Below are 15990 nucleotides of genomic sequence, written 5' to 3' on the forward strand. Positions count from 1 at the left end.
AGACAGATGTCAGACTGTTAACTCACTTTTATCATCATTTGCATGAAAGTGCAATTATTTACAGAGTAATAACAAGTATTTTAATATAACGTTTTTAAAACTAGGATGATGGTTCAATATGAATAGAATAGATCCAAGAACTGTCCATCCCAGTCAAAACAGTCGAAGTTTAGTGGGTCTTATGCTGTCATTAGCCAAAATATCTTGACAAACCACACATGAGGGTCGTGGTTCATCAGCTGGTCCTGTCCACGTAAATCCTTAACTCAAATACTGACCATCATATCGTCGTCTTTTGGGTTTAAGCCCTGAACTTGAAGGCTTTGAATCGGGGGGGGGTCTCAGAAACCGACCCATTGTATTAGCAGGCATATACCTGTATTGGCGGGCTCGCCAAACAGAAGCGAATTCACAGCTATGGCCTTCTGGGTAAAAAAGGTTTTCTTATATTTGACGTATTATTTTTTTTGCTTTGGTTAAATAAAAACGTTTAAATATAATAAAAAATACATATAATAATTAAACTTAATTATATTTTTATTATATAACATTTTTTCCCGCGCCTCCCCTGACATGCTCTGGCGCCCCCCAGGGGAGGCGCGCCTCACACTTTGAAAACCCCTGCTATAAACTACTGCAGTGTTTTTTCCATGTGGGAGTGCGGATGAATTTCACCAGATTATTCCTGATTTTTCAGCTGTTAAAAAGATCATGAAAATATTCAAGTTAAAAGATTAATCATAAAAGACTTTATTGATGTGTGTGTGTGTGTGTGTGTGTGTATAAAATCAAAAGTTGTGTTGAGTTATAAGTTATTGATATGTGTGTGTGTGTGTGTGTGTGTGTGTGTGTGTGTGTGTGCGCATGTAAGTGTGTTTATGTATGTATTTTAGAATGTGTGTGTGTGTGTATGTCAGGCGGTGTCGTCCTCTTCCTCTCTCTTCATCTGCTCGATGAGTCTCTTTCTCTCTTCAGCTTGTCTGAGCCTCATGAGAACCACACTCTCGTAGTCGCGTTCAGTGCGCAGGCAGCTCTGCAGACACACACACATTTTAGATTGTTGTTATTATTTGTAATAATACACGAGTGGTTGTGTAAGCAATTCACTGCACATCATAGGCTGTGTATGTGACAAATAACATTTGAATTTGAACACACACACATCTCACGTTAATATAAACACCCATTGGTCCATTTCCGCTGAGTGGTACAGTACGGTTTGATATGGTTCACCTTTATCAGGCTTGTGTTTCCACTGCGTAAAGGGTACCAAGGGTCGTGGTGTACGACAAAGTTTCAGTTGTCATTCTTGCTGGAGGAAATGTCTACAATAAAGCTGTACGGGTCGTTCACATATCATATGAGAAGCACTCGTCACAGCACAGATGCTTCATACTTATAAATACTTGTATATAAATGTTCATTACTAACTTCTATGCACATGATTTGATTATAACTACAGATCAATGACACAGCAAAATATCCTACTGTAAGGTCTGTAATTATATACAATAAATAAATAAATGAACATGTATGAACACATAAAGCCCCTTACAGTCTCTGATTTGTTGTCAATTACAGAAAAACTACACACAGCAGACATTTAGTCCTTATTTGGGTTTAAAAACAACACGAAATACAACCTAATCAGTGCAAACCTCTCATCTCTCTTCTTTAAATAGGAAAATGATTGACACTCTTTGGTGATTTTCGAGTGATATGCTAATGGTCTAATCGGATTCAATGATCTATGCTAAGCTAAATAGTGCTCCTGTCAGCTGAATGGATTTAAAAATGCTAAAATTAATTAATTTAACTCTGTAAAATGAGCTTATTTACAAAAAGAAAAGTTAATTTAACATCTAAAATGACCCCAATGGTTGTGTTTGTATTTGACCCAACGTTTTAAGAGTGTATGAAGTTTTTACTAGTGTCAAAGAGTGTCTTTCAGCGAGAGTCTCAGACGACTGAGGAATTCAATGGGATTTAATGCACAGCAAGTGTTTATCAGCCACAAATAAACTGTGAAAGGTTAATATGACTTTTATAATTAGATGCCAACAATAACATGCTGCATAATAGAGTTGACAATATCATTGCTTCAGTCATGGTACAGCAGTAAAGTTCCTTGATTATTATGCCAGAATGAGAGTTCCTCTAGACATATCAGCTTAAAATATACAACTTTTAATTTTCTGTTGATTACAGTACAGGATGCAACAACCGGCATGGTTCAGACTATATGGGGCACATTGAGATCTGCAGGTTTCAGAAAGCTGACTCAGATCTCTTGCACGGAGCGGTTCTGGGTCATTGCTGTGTTTTGGGTCATTGGTGCTGATTCAGACTCATTCCAGCATTAGATCACAGATAAACACTGCGAGCGCTGCTTTCATTGCAGAAACATCTCAGGAATCACTCACAGCGCTGCTGAGGCTCAGCATTTTATTCAGGATGCGTAATAGAAAGCAAATGAAATCCATAAAGAGTTTTCCCCCAGAGTAATAAACAGATTATTATAAAATGTTTAGACTTTTTACTTTATAATTTCGCGTGTAATTTTATGTGTTGCTGGTTATTTTAAAATTGTTTAATGAATATTTTAATAAAACATGTAATAAAATGTGATATTTTATATCTTATTATAATGTAATATATTATTAATATACTTTTGTTATATTTTATCATTTATATTATTAGTATATTATATTTTAAATTACTATATAAACATTATATTATTTATTATTCAAACAGATATTGCGTGACTGACAGAATAAATGATGACAGAGACTGAATGAATGACAGACAGAATGAATGACTGAATGAATGAATAACTGACTGGCTGAATGAATGTATTAATGAGTGACTGAATGAATGAATTACTGAATGAATAAATGAGTGACTGAGTGAATGAGTACCTGACTGAATAAACGAATGATTGAACAAATGACTAATTAATGAGTGGCTGAATGAGTGACTGAATGAATGAATGAATGAGTGACTGACTGAATGATTGAGTGACTGACTAAATGATTAAGTGACTGAATTACTGAATAAATGACTAAGTGACTGAATGAATCAATGAGTGACTGACTGAATGATTGAGTGACTGAATTACTGAATAAATGACTGAGTGACTGAATGAATGAATGAGTGACTGACTGAATGATTGAGTGACTGAATTACTGAATAAATGACTGAGTGACTGAATGAATGAATGAGTGACTGACTGAATGATTGAGTGACTGAATTACTGAATAAATGACTGAGTGACTGAATCAATGAATGAGTGACTGACTGAATGATTGAGTGACTGAATTACTGAATAAATGACTGAGTGACTGAATGAATGAATGAGTGACTGACTGAATGATTGAGTGACTGAATTACTGAATAAATGACTGAGTGACTGAATGAATGAATGAGTGACTGAATGAATGAATGAGTGACTGACCGAATGACTGGGTGACTGAATGGATTACTGAATGAATGAATGACTGAGTGACTGAACAAACGAATGAATGACTGACTGAATGATTGAGTGACTGAATTACTGAATGAATGACTGAGTGACCAAATGGATGAATGAGTGACTGACTGAATAAATGACTGAGTGACTGAATAAATGACTGAGTGACTGAATGATTGAGTGACTGAATTACTGAATAAATGACTGAGTGACTGAATGAATGAATGAGTGACTGACTGAATGATTGAGTGACTGAATTACTGAATAAATGACTGAGTGACTGAATGAATGAATGAGTGACTGACTGAATGACTGAGTGACTGAATGGATTACTGAATGAATGAATGACTGAGTCACTGAACAAACGAATGAGTGACTGACTGAATGAATGAGTGACTGAATTACTGAATGAATGACTGATTGACTGAATGGATTACTAAATGAATGAATGAATAAATGTGACTAAATGAACGAATGAGTGACTGGCTGAATAATTGAGTGACTGACTGAATGAATAAATGACTGACTGAATGATTGAATGAATTACTGAATCACTGAATGAATTACTGAGTGACTGAATGAATATAGGAATGAATGAATGAATGAATGAATGGATGACTTAATGAATGACTGAGTGACTGAATTAATTATTGAATGTATGAATGTATGAATGACTGAAGGAACGAATGAGCGACTGAATAAATTACTGAATGAACAAATGACTAAATAAATGAATAATTAAATGACTGACTGAATGACTGACCTAATAAATGACTGAATCACTAAATGGATTACTGAGTGACTAAATGAATGACTTAATGAATGACTGACTGAATGTATAACTGACAAAATGAGTGACTGAGTGAATGAATGACTGAATAACTGAATGAATGATTGGATGAATTACTAAATGAATGAATGAGTGGGCGACGCAGTGGCGCAAGAAGGTCTCTGGATCGAGCCTCGGCTGGGTCAGTTTGTGTTTCTGTGTGGAGTTTGCATGTTCTCCCCGTGTTTGCGTGGGTTTCCTTCAGGTGTTCCGGTTTCCCCCACAGTCCAAACACATGCGGTGAGTTGGGTAGGCTACATTGTCTGTAGTGATTGAGTGTGTGTGGATGTTTCCCAGAGATGGGTTGCGGCTGTGAGGGCATCCGCTGCATAAAAATGTGTTGGATAAGTTGGCGGTTAATTCCTCGGAGGCGACCCCAGATTAATAAAGGTACTAAGCCGACAAGAAAATGAATGAATGAATGAGTGACTGAATGACAAACTGAATCACTGAATAAATTACTGAGTGACTGAATGACTGATAGAATGAATGACTGAATAAATAAATGAATGACTGAATGACTGGATGAATGAATGAAATCTTAAATGAATAAAAAAAACTACTGTTTTAGAACTGTTAAAACTGATGACGTGTAAAATTCTTTGATGAATAAATCAATGACTTTTACATGAAGGAAAGGAATGAATGAATGAATGAATGAATGAATGAATGAATGAATGAATTAATGAATGAATGAATGGTGGGTAAGATGATGTGTCATGCATTGAGTAAATGTAAACAGGATTGTCTGCTCTGAGCGTGTGCGTGTCTGAGAAAGAGGAGAAGACTCTCTGCATCTGGAAGAGATGAATGAGTCTCACATACACACCAGAGAGAGAGAGAGAGAGAGAGAGAGAGAGAGAGAGAGAGAGAGAGAGAGAGAGAGAGAGAGAGAGAGAGAGAGAGAGAGAGAGAGAGAGAGAGAGAGAGAGAGAGAGAGAGAGAGAGAGAGAGAGAGAGAGAGAGAGAGAGAGAGAGAGAGAAAGAGAGAGAGAGAAGCAGAAGCAGGGCATTCCGGAAGGACGGATCCATTATCATTCCAGATCCATGAGCTCAGGCTTCATCTCCACCTAACCAGCAAATATCACGCAAGCTCACTTCAGTCAATAAACAAGCGCTGCGTCTTCAATAAACCACAGACAAACTAACTCTCTGATTTACAGACACACTGACAGCACAGGGGCTGAGCTGACTCCATCATCACAGAAGAGGCCAGCTCAGTTAAACGCTGCTGGTGTATTTGCATCTGTCAATGAGGAAAAATAAAGTGCACCACAGAAAAGATCATAATGGAAAAGTTAAACTGCATCACAAAAATGAAACGCATTACACTAAAGAGAAATCAATCACCAAAGAATAAATGCAACAGGGTAAATGCGTTGATGTGCGGAAGGACTTTAATTTCAAATCAAGGTCAATCGCTTCCTGAACTGTATGCAGTTACTAAATCAGCGCATTTATGATCTGTGTTCTTTAAAAATCCACAATCTCCACTGCCTGATTTATATATGATATAAAGTGGGTGTCAGATTGTACAAGAAGCACTGCATTAAATTAAATGTGTCTGCTATGTCTTTAAAATATGAACATTTGTTTTACCCCAGTATGTTCAATGGCGTTTCTGCTCTTGCCTGCTGATCCTGACGGGTGCGTGTGAGTAAATGGGTTTTCATCTCGATTTACACTTGAACAACTACATAAATACTGAAGTGTATTTAACTAACTGTATTTTAATTATATTACAACATTGATGCTGTAAAAGGAACCATATAAAATGTAAAAAAAAAGTCACATTAACAGTTAACTCGAAGTGTATCAGTATGGGGAGAAACCCTGGCAGTGCTTATACTAAATACAAAAAATTTAAATGCACATAAAAAATTACAATGCATCACAAAAAATACAAATGCTTCATGAAACAAAACTAATGCATCATGAAAAATAAAAATGCATCACAAAAAATTAAAAAGATCAAGAAAACAAGGCAACATGCTTGATGAAACAATAAAATGCAAAGTAAAACAAATAAAAATGCTTCATGAAACAACTAATGCACCAAAAAAACTAATCTAATGCATCACAAAAAATAAAAATACATAATAAAAAATGTATCACAATAAATAATACATCAACATTTCAATGCATCACATGAAAATAAAAATGCATCTTAAAAAATAAAACTGCATCAAAAAATAAATCATGATACAAAATGCATCCGGAAATGTGTAAATACTTCATGAAACAAACAATAAAAATGCATCCCAAAAAAAATTTGCTTCATGAAACAAAACTAATGCATTACAAAAAACAAAAGCATCATAAAAAATGTAAATGCATCCTGAAATGCACAAATTCTTGACAAAACAATAAAATGCATCGCAAAACAAACAAAAATGCATCACAAAAAACTACATGAAACAAAACTAATGCATCAGAAAACAATACAAATGCCTCAAGAAAAATAAAAACACATCACAGAAAAATGCATCACAAAAAATAAAATGCATCATAAAAATGTAGCAGAAAAATATTCAAATGCAACACAAAAAATATGCATTAAAATTCAGTAGATCACATCAAATAAAGTGCATCATAAAACATAAAAATCAATCACATATAATAAAATGCATCACAAAAAATTAAAATTCTATCACAAAACAATGCGTTACAAAAAATCAATAAATGCATAAAAAAAATCAAATGCATCCTGAAATGTGAACATGCAACAATAAAATGACTTGCAACAAATCAAAATGCTTCGAAAAACAAAACTAATGCATCAGAAAAACATTCAAATGCATCAGAAAAAATGCATCACAAATAATGAAAATTCATCATAAAAAACAAAATGCATTACATTTTAAACGCATCAGGTAAAACATTTAAATGCATCATAAATAATAAAATGCATCCTAAAAGTACAAAACACTCAACAACATCACATAATCACCACCTTCAACTCATCACAGGGCTTTTCCCAGCATGAGCGAATCATGAGTTTGAGTGTATATGAGTATATGAGTATGTGTGTGTGCGTGTGTGTGCGTGTGTGTGTGTGTGTGCATGTGTCGACATGTAGATATCTGTAAGACATAACAGGGATAAACCACAGAAAGTAAACAACACACACACTCATTCTTGTCTCCATTTCTCTCTCTCTCTCACACACACACACACACACACACACGCGCACGCACACACGCGCACACACACAGACAGAAGTGACATCATGCCTGCTCAACATCTGAATCATCTGCTATACTGTGACATCACGTCTCATGATTTCAGACTCATCTGTGAGTGTCAGTGAGGATATCTCCACTTCTTACCCACTTCTTCATTAAGTTTTGCATTTCTCTTTTTAAATATTTAAACATTCGATTTAAAATAAATAGTTTAATAAATGCCATCCATGAGGAATGAAGAGCACAAGCTGCTGTAAAAATCCCGGAAAAGCTAATCTCACTATAAGATTTTTACACTGTATGGGTGCACTAAGTGGGCCAAGATTGTAGAGACATGTATAATGCAACAGAAGACTCCATTTCAAATAAACCCTGTTCTTTTAAGCTTTCTGTTCATCTGCGAATCCTTAAAAGTAAACACATCACAGTTTCCACAAAGATATGAAGCAGATTGTTAAAGCATCTTGCAACTGTTGCGTTGAAAAAGTTTTCAATTGCAGGAATAAATTACATTTTAGCAAACAACCAGATAGAAAACTTCTAATATTTGAAAACTTTTAGCTTTTTTTTTTATTTTTTTACAATATTTGTATTAATAAAAAATACTTAATATTAATTAGTTGAATAAATTGATTGAATGAATAATAGAATGACTAAATGAAAGAATGAATGACTGAATTAATGATTACATAAACAAATGAATGGATGAATGGATTAAATTAATGAATTAATGAATAAATGAATGAATGACCAAATGGAAGAATAAATGATGAAATAAAGATATCAATGATTAAATGAATGACTAAACTATTTATTAAACAAATGATTACATGAATGAATGAATGAATGAATGATCAAATTAATTGAAATGAGCAAATTATAGAATGAATGATTAAATGAAGAAATGAATGAATGAATGATCAAATGAAAGAAGGAATGATTAAACAAATGAATTAATGATTATATGAATGACTGACTGAATGAATGAATGAATGAATGAATGATCAAATGAATTAAAGAATGGTCAAAAAAAGAAATTAATGATTAAATGGATGAATGAATGATTGAATGAATGGATGAGTGAATGATTGAATGAATGATTGATTAAATGAATGAATGAATAAATGAATGAATGGATGGTCAAATGAGGGAAGGAATGATCAAATGAAGAAATTAGTGATTACATGAAGGAATGAATGATTAAATAATGAATAATCAAATGAATGAATGAATGATCAAAAAAAAAGAAATTAATGGTTAATTGAAGGAATGAATAATTAAATGAATGACTGAATGATCAAATGAACAAAAATAATAAATTATTATTAAATGCATGAATGAATGTATGATTACATGAATGAATGATCAAATTAAAGAATGATCAAATTACGAAATGGATGCTTAAATGAAAAAAAATGATTCAATGAAGGAATGAATTATTAAATGAATGAATAAATGAATGAATAAATTATTAAATGAATTAATGAAGGAATGAATGATTAAATGAAAGAATGAATAAATGATCAAATGAATTAATAAATGATTAAATAAAGGAATGAATGATCAAATAAAAAAATGAATGATCAAATGAAATAATGAATAAATAATTTAATTGAATTATTAAAGCAATTGAAAAAGATTAAATGAAGAAATGAATGAATTAAGAAATGAAGAAATGAATGATTAAATGAAGAAATGAATAATTAAATAATTGAATGAATAAATGATTCAATAAATAATCAAATTAAATAATAAATTATCAAATGAAGGAATGAAAGATCAAAGGAATGAATGATCAAATGAATTAAAGAATGGTCAAATAAAGAAATGGATGATTAAATAAATGAATGAATGATTGGGAGAATGATTGAATGGATGACTGGATGAATGAATAGATGAATGGTCAAGTAAGTGAAGGAATGACCACATGAATTAAAGAATGATCAAATAAAGAAATGGATGATTAAATAAAGGAATGAATGATTAAATTAATTAATAAATAATCAAATGAAGAAATGAATGATTAAATGAAGAAATGAATTATTAAATGAATGAATAAATAAATGATTAAATAAATGATCAAATTAATTAATAAATGATCAAATGAAGCAATAAATGTACAAATGAATGAATGACCAAATGAATAAATTAATGATCAAATGAATGAATGGATAATTAAATTAATGAATAAATCAATCAAATCAATCTACAAAATTTAAACACCACTTCACTTAGCTTCATCTTTTCCAAAACCCAGTGTTTTGCCTATAGAGACCCCATTTAAACATCACATGCAATCCCATAATGCATCACAATGCGCTCTGTTTTCAAATGCATGGACAAAAGAAATGCCTGAAACTCCGCTGCATTCACTGAGCTGCATTCAATCTGCCGTGAAGAAAACACAACAGAAACAACATGAAGTTCAGCAGAGCGCTGAGCAGCAGATATTTCATCATGATCACTTATAGGATTGTTTAGCGGAGCGATTAAGAGCGAAAACCCAAGATGAAAACCGGTAATTAGACAAAAGCAGCCGCAAGAGCTCTTTCAATTTCCCAGAAAACATCAGGCAACAAGAACAAATCTGCTCACGACACCACCGCAGAAACCAGAGCCTGGAGCACACTCAACTATCTGCGGCTCTCAGACACAAGGCCAAAGCAATCAAGAGCAGGAATGATGTGGAAGTGGCTTCAGTGTGTGCTTGGCAGAGACAAAGCATGAGGAACAATGAAAATGCATCCCAAAAATAAAATACATCACAAATAATTTTAACATAACATTGCAAAAATACAAAGCGCTTGACAACAAAATATAATCACCACCCTGAACTCATCAGGGGGCTATTCCTAAAATGCAGTGCTAGCCAACAGATTATTTAGTGTATGTGTGTGTGTGTGTGTGTGTGTATGTGTGTGCGTGAGTTCAGAGCTAGTAGTGGTATGATAAACCCATACATTTCAAATCGAGAAATTATTCATTATGGATTTTGAGGTTATACGAATGCACTGTGATTCTCTACTGAAAAGCAAATTGTTATAAACTATCTTAGGGCATCTACTGTTGTTATTAAATAGACTAGAGCGCCATCTGCTGTAATAAACTAGTCTAAAGCACCATCTACTGTTAGAAACTAGCCTAGAGCACTGTCGTCTGTTTAAGGCCTAATCCCAATTCTACTTTTGTACCTCTTCCCATTCCCCTTGGCCCTTACAACCCAAGGTTAAGGGGAAGGGCTTCTAAATTTACCCCTTAGAATTGGGACAGCACTACAGTGCCTGCACACGTAGTCATTGCACTTTCATGCTTCATATGAGATCAGACGATGGCGACTGCTGTAGTTATTCCAGTTGTGTTATTTTTTGGTATTTATCTTCAGGAGATCACTGAAGGCATGTTTTATGTCATCATAACGATCTAATGTGGCAATAAGATCGTAACTGTACTGTGTATTTACACCGTGGCCATATACATCTACACGCGAAAACAACATCAACATTATAGAAGACACTGTAAACAGCTCATTCCCAGCCACTAGACTTTTTTGACAGGATACTCCAGTGTCATCGAGTGTCAGAATGTTGTGGGACTGCTGTACAGGAGTTATGAATTTGGACTATAGATCGCCAAATTTAGCGGTTTTTATTTAGCGTTTGTTTAAAGCATGATGGTAAAACATGAACGCGGTTATGAATATATTAAAACGTGTTTGTTTGTTGTAAAAATCTGTAATAATGACAAAAAATACTAACCTACTCCTTACTTCCGGGTTCAGCAATCCTGCCGTTGTGTCTGGTGCATTCTGGGAAATTTTCCTACCCCTTAGTTTCGAGTGTGGTCCTGAAAAATCTTCGTTCAAAGGGCTATTTACCCCTTCCCCTCAGCTCTACGCCTTCAAGCTAAAGAGAATTGGGACACCCCTACCCCTTGGCGCACAAAATGAGTGGTAGGGGTAAGGGGAAGGGCTAAGGGATAGAATTGGGATTGGGCCTAAACCTAGTCTAGAGTGCTATCTGCTGTTTAAAACTAGTCTAGAGCACCGTCTGCTGTTATAAACTAACCTTGAGCAACATCTGCTGTTATAAACTAACCTAGAGCAACATCTGCTGTTATAAACTAGCCTAGAGCACTGTCTGCTGCTATAAACTAACCTAGAGCGCCATCTGCTGTTATAAACTAGCCTAGAGCACCATCTGCTGTTATAAACTAGCCTAGAGCAACATCTGCTGTTATAAACTAACCTAGAGCACCGTCTGCTGTTATAAACTAACCTAGAGCACCGTCTGCTGTTATAAACTAACCTAGAGCACCATCTGCTGTTATAAACTAGCCTAGAGCACTGTCTGCTGCTATAAACTAGCCTAGAGCACCATCTGCTGTTATAAACTAGCCTAGAGCAACATCTGCTGTTATAAACTAACCTAGAGCACCGTCTGCTGTTATAAACTAACCTAGAGCACCGTCTGCTGTTATAAACTAACCTAGAGCACCATCTGCTGTTATAAACTAGCCTAGAGCACTGTCTGCTGCTATAAACTAACCTAGAGCAACATCTGCTGTTATAAACTAACCTAGAGCACCATCTGCTGTTATAAACTAGCCTAGAGCACTGTCTGCTGCTATAAACTAACCTAGAGCGCCATCTGCTGTTATAAACTAGCCTAGAGCACCATCTGCTGTTATAAACTAACCTAGAGCACCGTCTGCTGTTATAAACTAACCTAGAGCACCGTCTGCTGTTATAAACTAACCTAGAGCACCGTCTGCTGTTATAAACTAACCTAGAGCAACATCTGCTGTTATAAACTAACCTAGAGCACCGTCTGCTGTTATAAACTAACCTAGAGCAACATCTGCCGTTATAAACTAACCTAGAGCAACATCTGCTGTTATAAACTAGCCTAGAGCACCATCTGCTGTTATAAACTAGCCTAGAGCACTGTCTGCTGCTATAAACTAACCTAGAGCGCCATCTGCTGTTATAAACTAACCTAGAGTGCCATCTGCTGTTATAAACTAACCTAGAGCAACATCTGCTGTTATAAACTAGCCTAGAGCACCATCTGCTGTTTTAAACTAGCCTAGAGCAACATCTGCTGTTATAAACTAGCCTAGAGCAACATCTGCTGTTATAAACTAACCTAGAGCACCGTCTGCTTTTATAAACTAACCTAGAGCAACGTCTGCTGTTATAAACTAACCTAGAGCACCGTCTGCTGTTATAAACTAACCTAGAGCACCGTCTGCTGTTATAAACTAACCTAGAGCACCGTCTGCTGTTATAAACTAACCTAGAGCAACATCTGCTGTTATAAACTAACCTAGAGCACCGTCTGCTGTTATAAACTAACCTAGAGCACCGTCTGCTGTTATAAACTAATCTAGAGCACCATCTGCAGTTATAAACTAACCTAGAGCACCATCTGATGTTATAAACTAACCTAGAGCGCCACCTGCTGTTATAAACTAACCTAAAGCACCGTCTGCTGTTATAAACTAGCCTAGAGCACCGTCTGCTGTTATAAACTAGCCTAGAGCACTGTCTGCTGCTATAAACTAACCTAGAGCAACATCTGCTGTTATAAACTAACGTAGAGCACCATCTGCTGTTATAAACTAACCTAGAGCACCATCTGCTGTTATAAACTAGCCTAGAGCACCGTCTGCAGTTATAAACTAACCTAGAGCAACATCTGCTGTTATAAACTAACCTAGAGCACCGTCTGCTGTTATAAACTAACCTAGAGCAACATCTGCTGTTATAAACTAACATAGAGCAACATCTACTGTTATAAACTAACCTAGAGCACCATCTGCTGTTATAAACTAACCTAGAGCACCATCTGCAGTTATAAACTAACCTAGAGAGCTGTCTTCTGTTAAAAAGTAGCCTAGAGCACAGTCCCACGTTATAAACCAGTCTAGAGCACAGTCTCAAGTTATAAACTAGTGCCGTCTACTGGTATAAACTAGCCTAGAGCGCCATCTGCTGTTTAAAACTATTCTAGAGTGCCATCTGCTGTTAGACTCTACCCTAATGCAACGTCTGCTGTTTAAAACTAGCAAAGAGCACCATCTGCAGTTTAAAACTAGCCTAGAGTGCTGTCTGCTGTTTTAAACTAGCCTAGACTGCTGTCTTCTGTTAAAAACTATCCTAAAGCGCCATCTGCTTTTATAAACTAGCCTTGAGCACCATCTACAGTTCTAAAATAGTCAAGAGTGCTATCTGCTGGTATAAACTAGCGTAGAGCGCCAACTGCTGCTATAATCTAGCCTAGAGCATCGACTGATGTTATAAACTAGTCTAGAATGCCATCTGCTATTATAAACTAGCCCAGAGCACCTCTAGCCTAGAGTGCTATCTGCTGTTTAAAACTAGCCCAGAGCGCCGTTTGCTATTCAAAACAAGTCTAAAGTGCCATATGTTGTGATAAACCTAGCGCACCTTCAAGCCTAGAGCTTAGTCTGCTATTATAGACTAGCCTAGAGCCCCTTTGCTGTTAAACTCTACCCTAGAGCGCTGCCTGCTGTTTAAAACTAACCTAGAGCATCATCTGCTGTTATAAACTAGCCTAGAGCGCCACTATTGTTTAAAATTAGTCTAGAGTGCTGTCTGCAGTTATATACTAGCCTACAGCGCAGTCTGCTGTTTAAAACAAGCCTAGAATGCCGTCTGTTGTTACAAACTAGCCTAGAGCACCGTCTGCTGTTAAAAAAACTAGCCTAGAGCGCCATCTGCTGCTCAAAACAAGTCTAGAGCACCATCTGCTGTTAGAAACTTGCCTAGAGCACCTTTTAGCCTGGAGTGCCATGTCCTGTTAAACACTAGCCTAGAGTGCCATGTGCTGTTATAAACTAGCCTAAAGCCTATTTGCTGCTAAACACTAGCCTAGAGTGCCATCTGTTGTTAAAATCTAGCCTTGAGCACCATCTGCTATTATGAACTAGATGCATTCTGAGTGTGATGCATTATAAAAATCTCAGAAATAACGCACACATCACGATGCACTGATTTATCACCCCAGCACTAATGTTTGGCCGTGGCTGCATTTGATAATCTGTGTGGATGAAATCAGTTCAGAAACTCTGAGCTCCAGCACTGTATAAACGTTATGATGAAGAGCTGATGTTTGCTGTATGTGAATGTTTGCACATGTGGAGAAAGACCTGCTCTTTTGAGGGAACGGCGACCCTTTGTTTATTGGACGTGTTTGAAAGGAGAAAACCCTCTGAATCTGGCAGACGCAGGGAACATTTGACGATCATTTCTTGTTGTTTGGAGGAAAAGCAGTGCTTCCCTTAAGTCCACTGAGGCCATTTTCAAATGAAGAGACAATTATTTAATAAATGAAGTGAACAAGTCATCGATCCTGGAACACAAGGCCACACAAACACTGTTGAAAAGAATGGTGAAATCCAGACTACATCAAAGTCAGTCTTTCCCAGTAACTGTAATCAGTGCGTGGATTTTGTAATGATTGGAAAGAGGCCTTCAGATGATTGGCTTTGGTTTATAGGATCAGTAACTATAAAACATTAACCCTGTGTTGCTTGTTCTAACATTAGAACATTTTCTTAATTAGATATTTTAAGAGGGAGGGATGGATGGCTGGATGGATGGTTTTGGGAGGGATAGATGGATGGATGGTTGGATGGATGGTTTTGGGAAGGAAAGATGGATGGATGAATGGATGGATGGTTTTGGAAGGCATGGATGGGTGGTTTTGAGAGGGATAGAAGGATGGTTGGGGAAGCGAGAGATGGATAAATGGTTTAGGGAGGAAAATATGGATAGATGAAGGGTTTTGGGAGGGGTGAATAGTTTTTGGAAGGATAGGTGGATGGATTTAGGATGGATGGTTCGATGGATGGTTTTGTAAGGGATGGACTGATGGATGGTTTTGTAAGAGAGAGATGGATGGGTTTGGGAGTGCTGGATAAATGGATGGATGTTTTTGGGAGGGATGGATGGTTTTGGGAGAGAGGAATGGAGGGATGGTTTTGAGAGAGATGGATGGATGATTTTGGGAGGGAGAGATTAATAAATGGTTGGCTTTGGGATAGATTGATGGATGGTTTTGGGAGTGATGGATAAGAGGATGGATGAATGGATGGTTTTGGGAGGAATGGAAGGAAAGTTTTGGGAGGTAAGAATGGTTTTGGGAGGGATGGATGGATGATTTTGGGATGAATGTATGGATGGATGGATGGTTTTGGAAGGAAGAGATCAATAGATGGATGGTTTTGGGTTGGATGGAAAGATAGATGATTGGTTTTGTGAGAAATTGATATATGGTTTTGGGATGGATGGGTGGATGATTTTGGGATGGATGGATGAATGGTTTTGGGCGGGATGGAAGGATAGATGGTTGGTTTTGTGAGAAATTGATGTATGGTTTTGGGAGGGATGGATGGATGATTTTGGGATGAATGTATGGATGGATGGATGGTTTTGGAAGGAAGAGATCAATAGATGGATGGTTTTGGGCGGGATGGGTGGATGA

General features: G+C 36.3%; 1 protein-coding gene across 2 annotated transcripts in view; it reads right to left on the minus strand.

The window, feature by feature from the left end:
* Positions 1-726: 726 nt before the first annotated feature.
* The window catches only part of dnajc17 (DnaJ (Hsp40) homolog, subfamily C, member 17), a 115009-nt gene continuing 99745 nt past the window's right edge, over positions 727-15990 (minus strand). Inside the window, 2 exon segments of one of the 2 annotated variants that reach the window (NM_200246.2) lie at positions 735-777; positions 862-1033. In NM_200246.2, coding sequence (NP_956540.2) covers positions 914-1033 — 120 coding nt within the window. In that variant the 3' untranslated portion in view covers positions 735-777; positions 862-913. 2 annotated transcript variants of the gene reach the window in all.

Source organism: Danio rerio, chromosome 17, assembly GCF_049306965.1.
Source record: "Danio rerio strain Tuebingen ecotype United States chromosome 17, GRCz12tu, whole genome shotgun sequence".
Classification (NCBI taxonomy): Eukaryota; Metazoa; Chordata; class Actinopteri; order Cypriniformes; family Danionidae; genus Danio; species Danio rerio.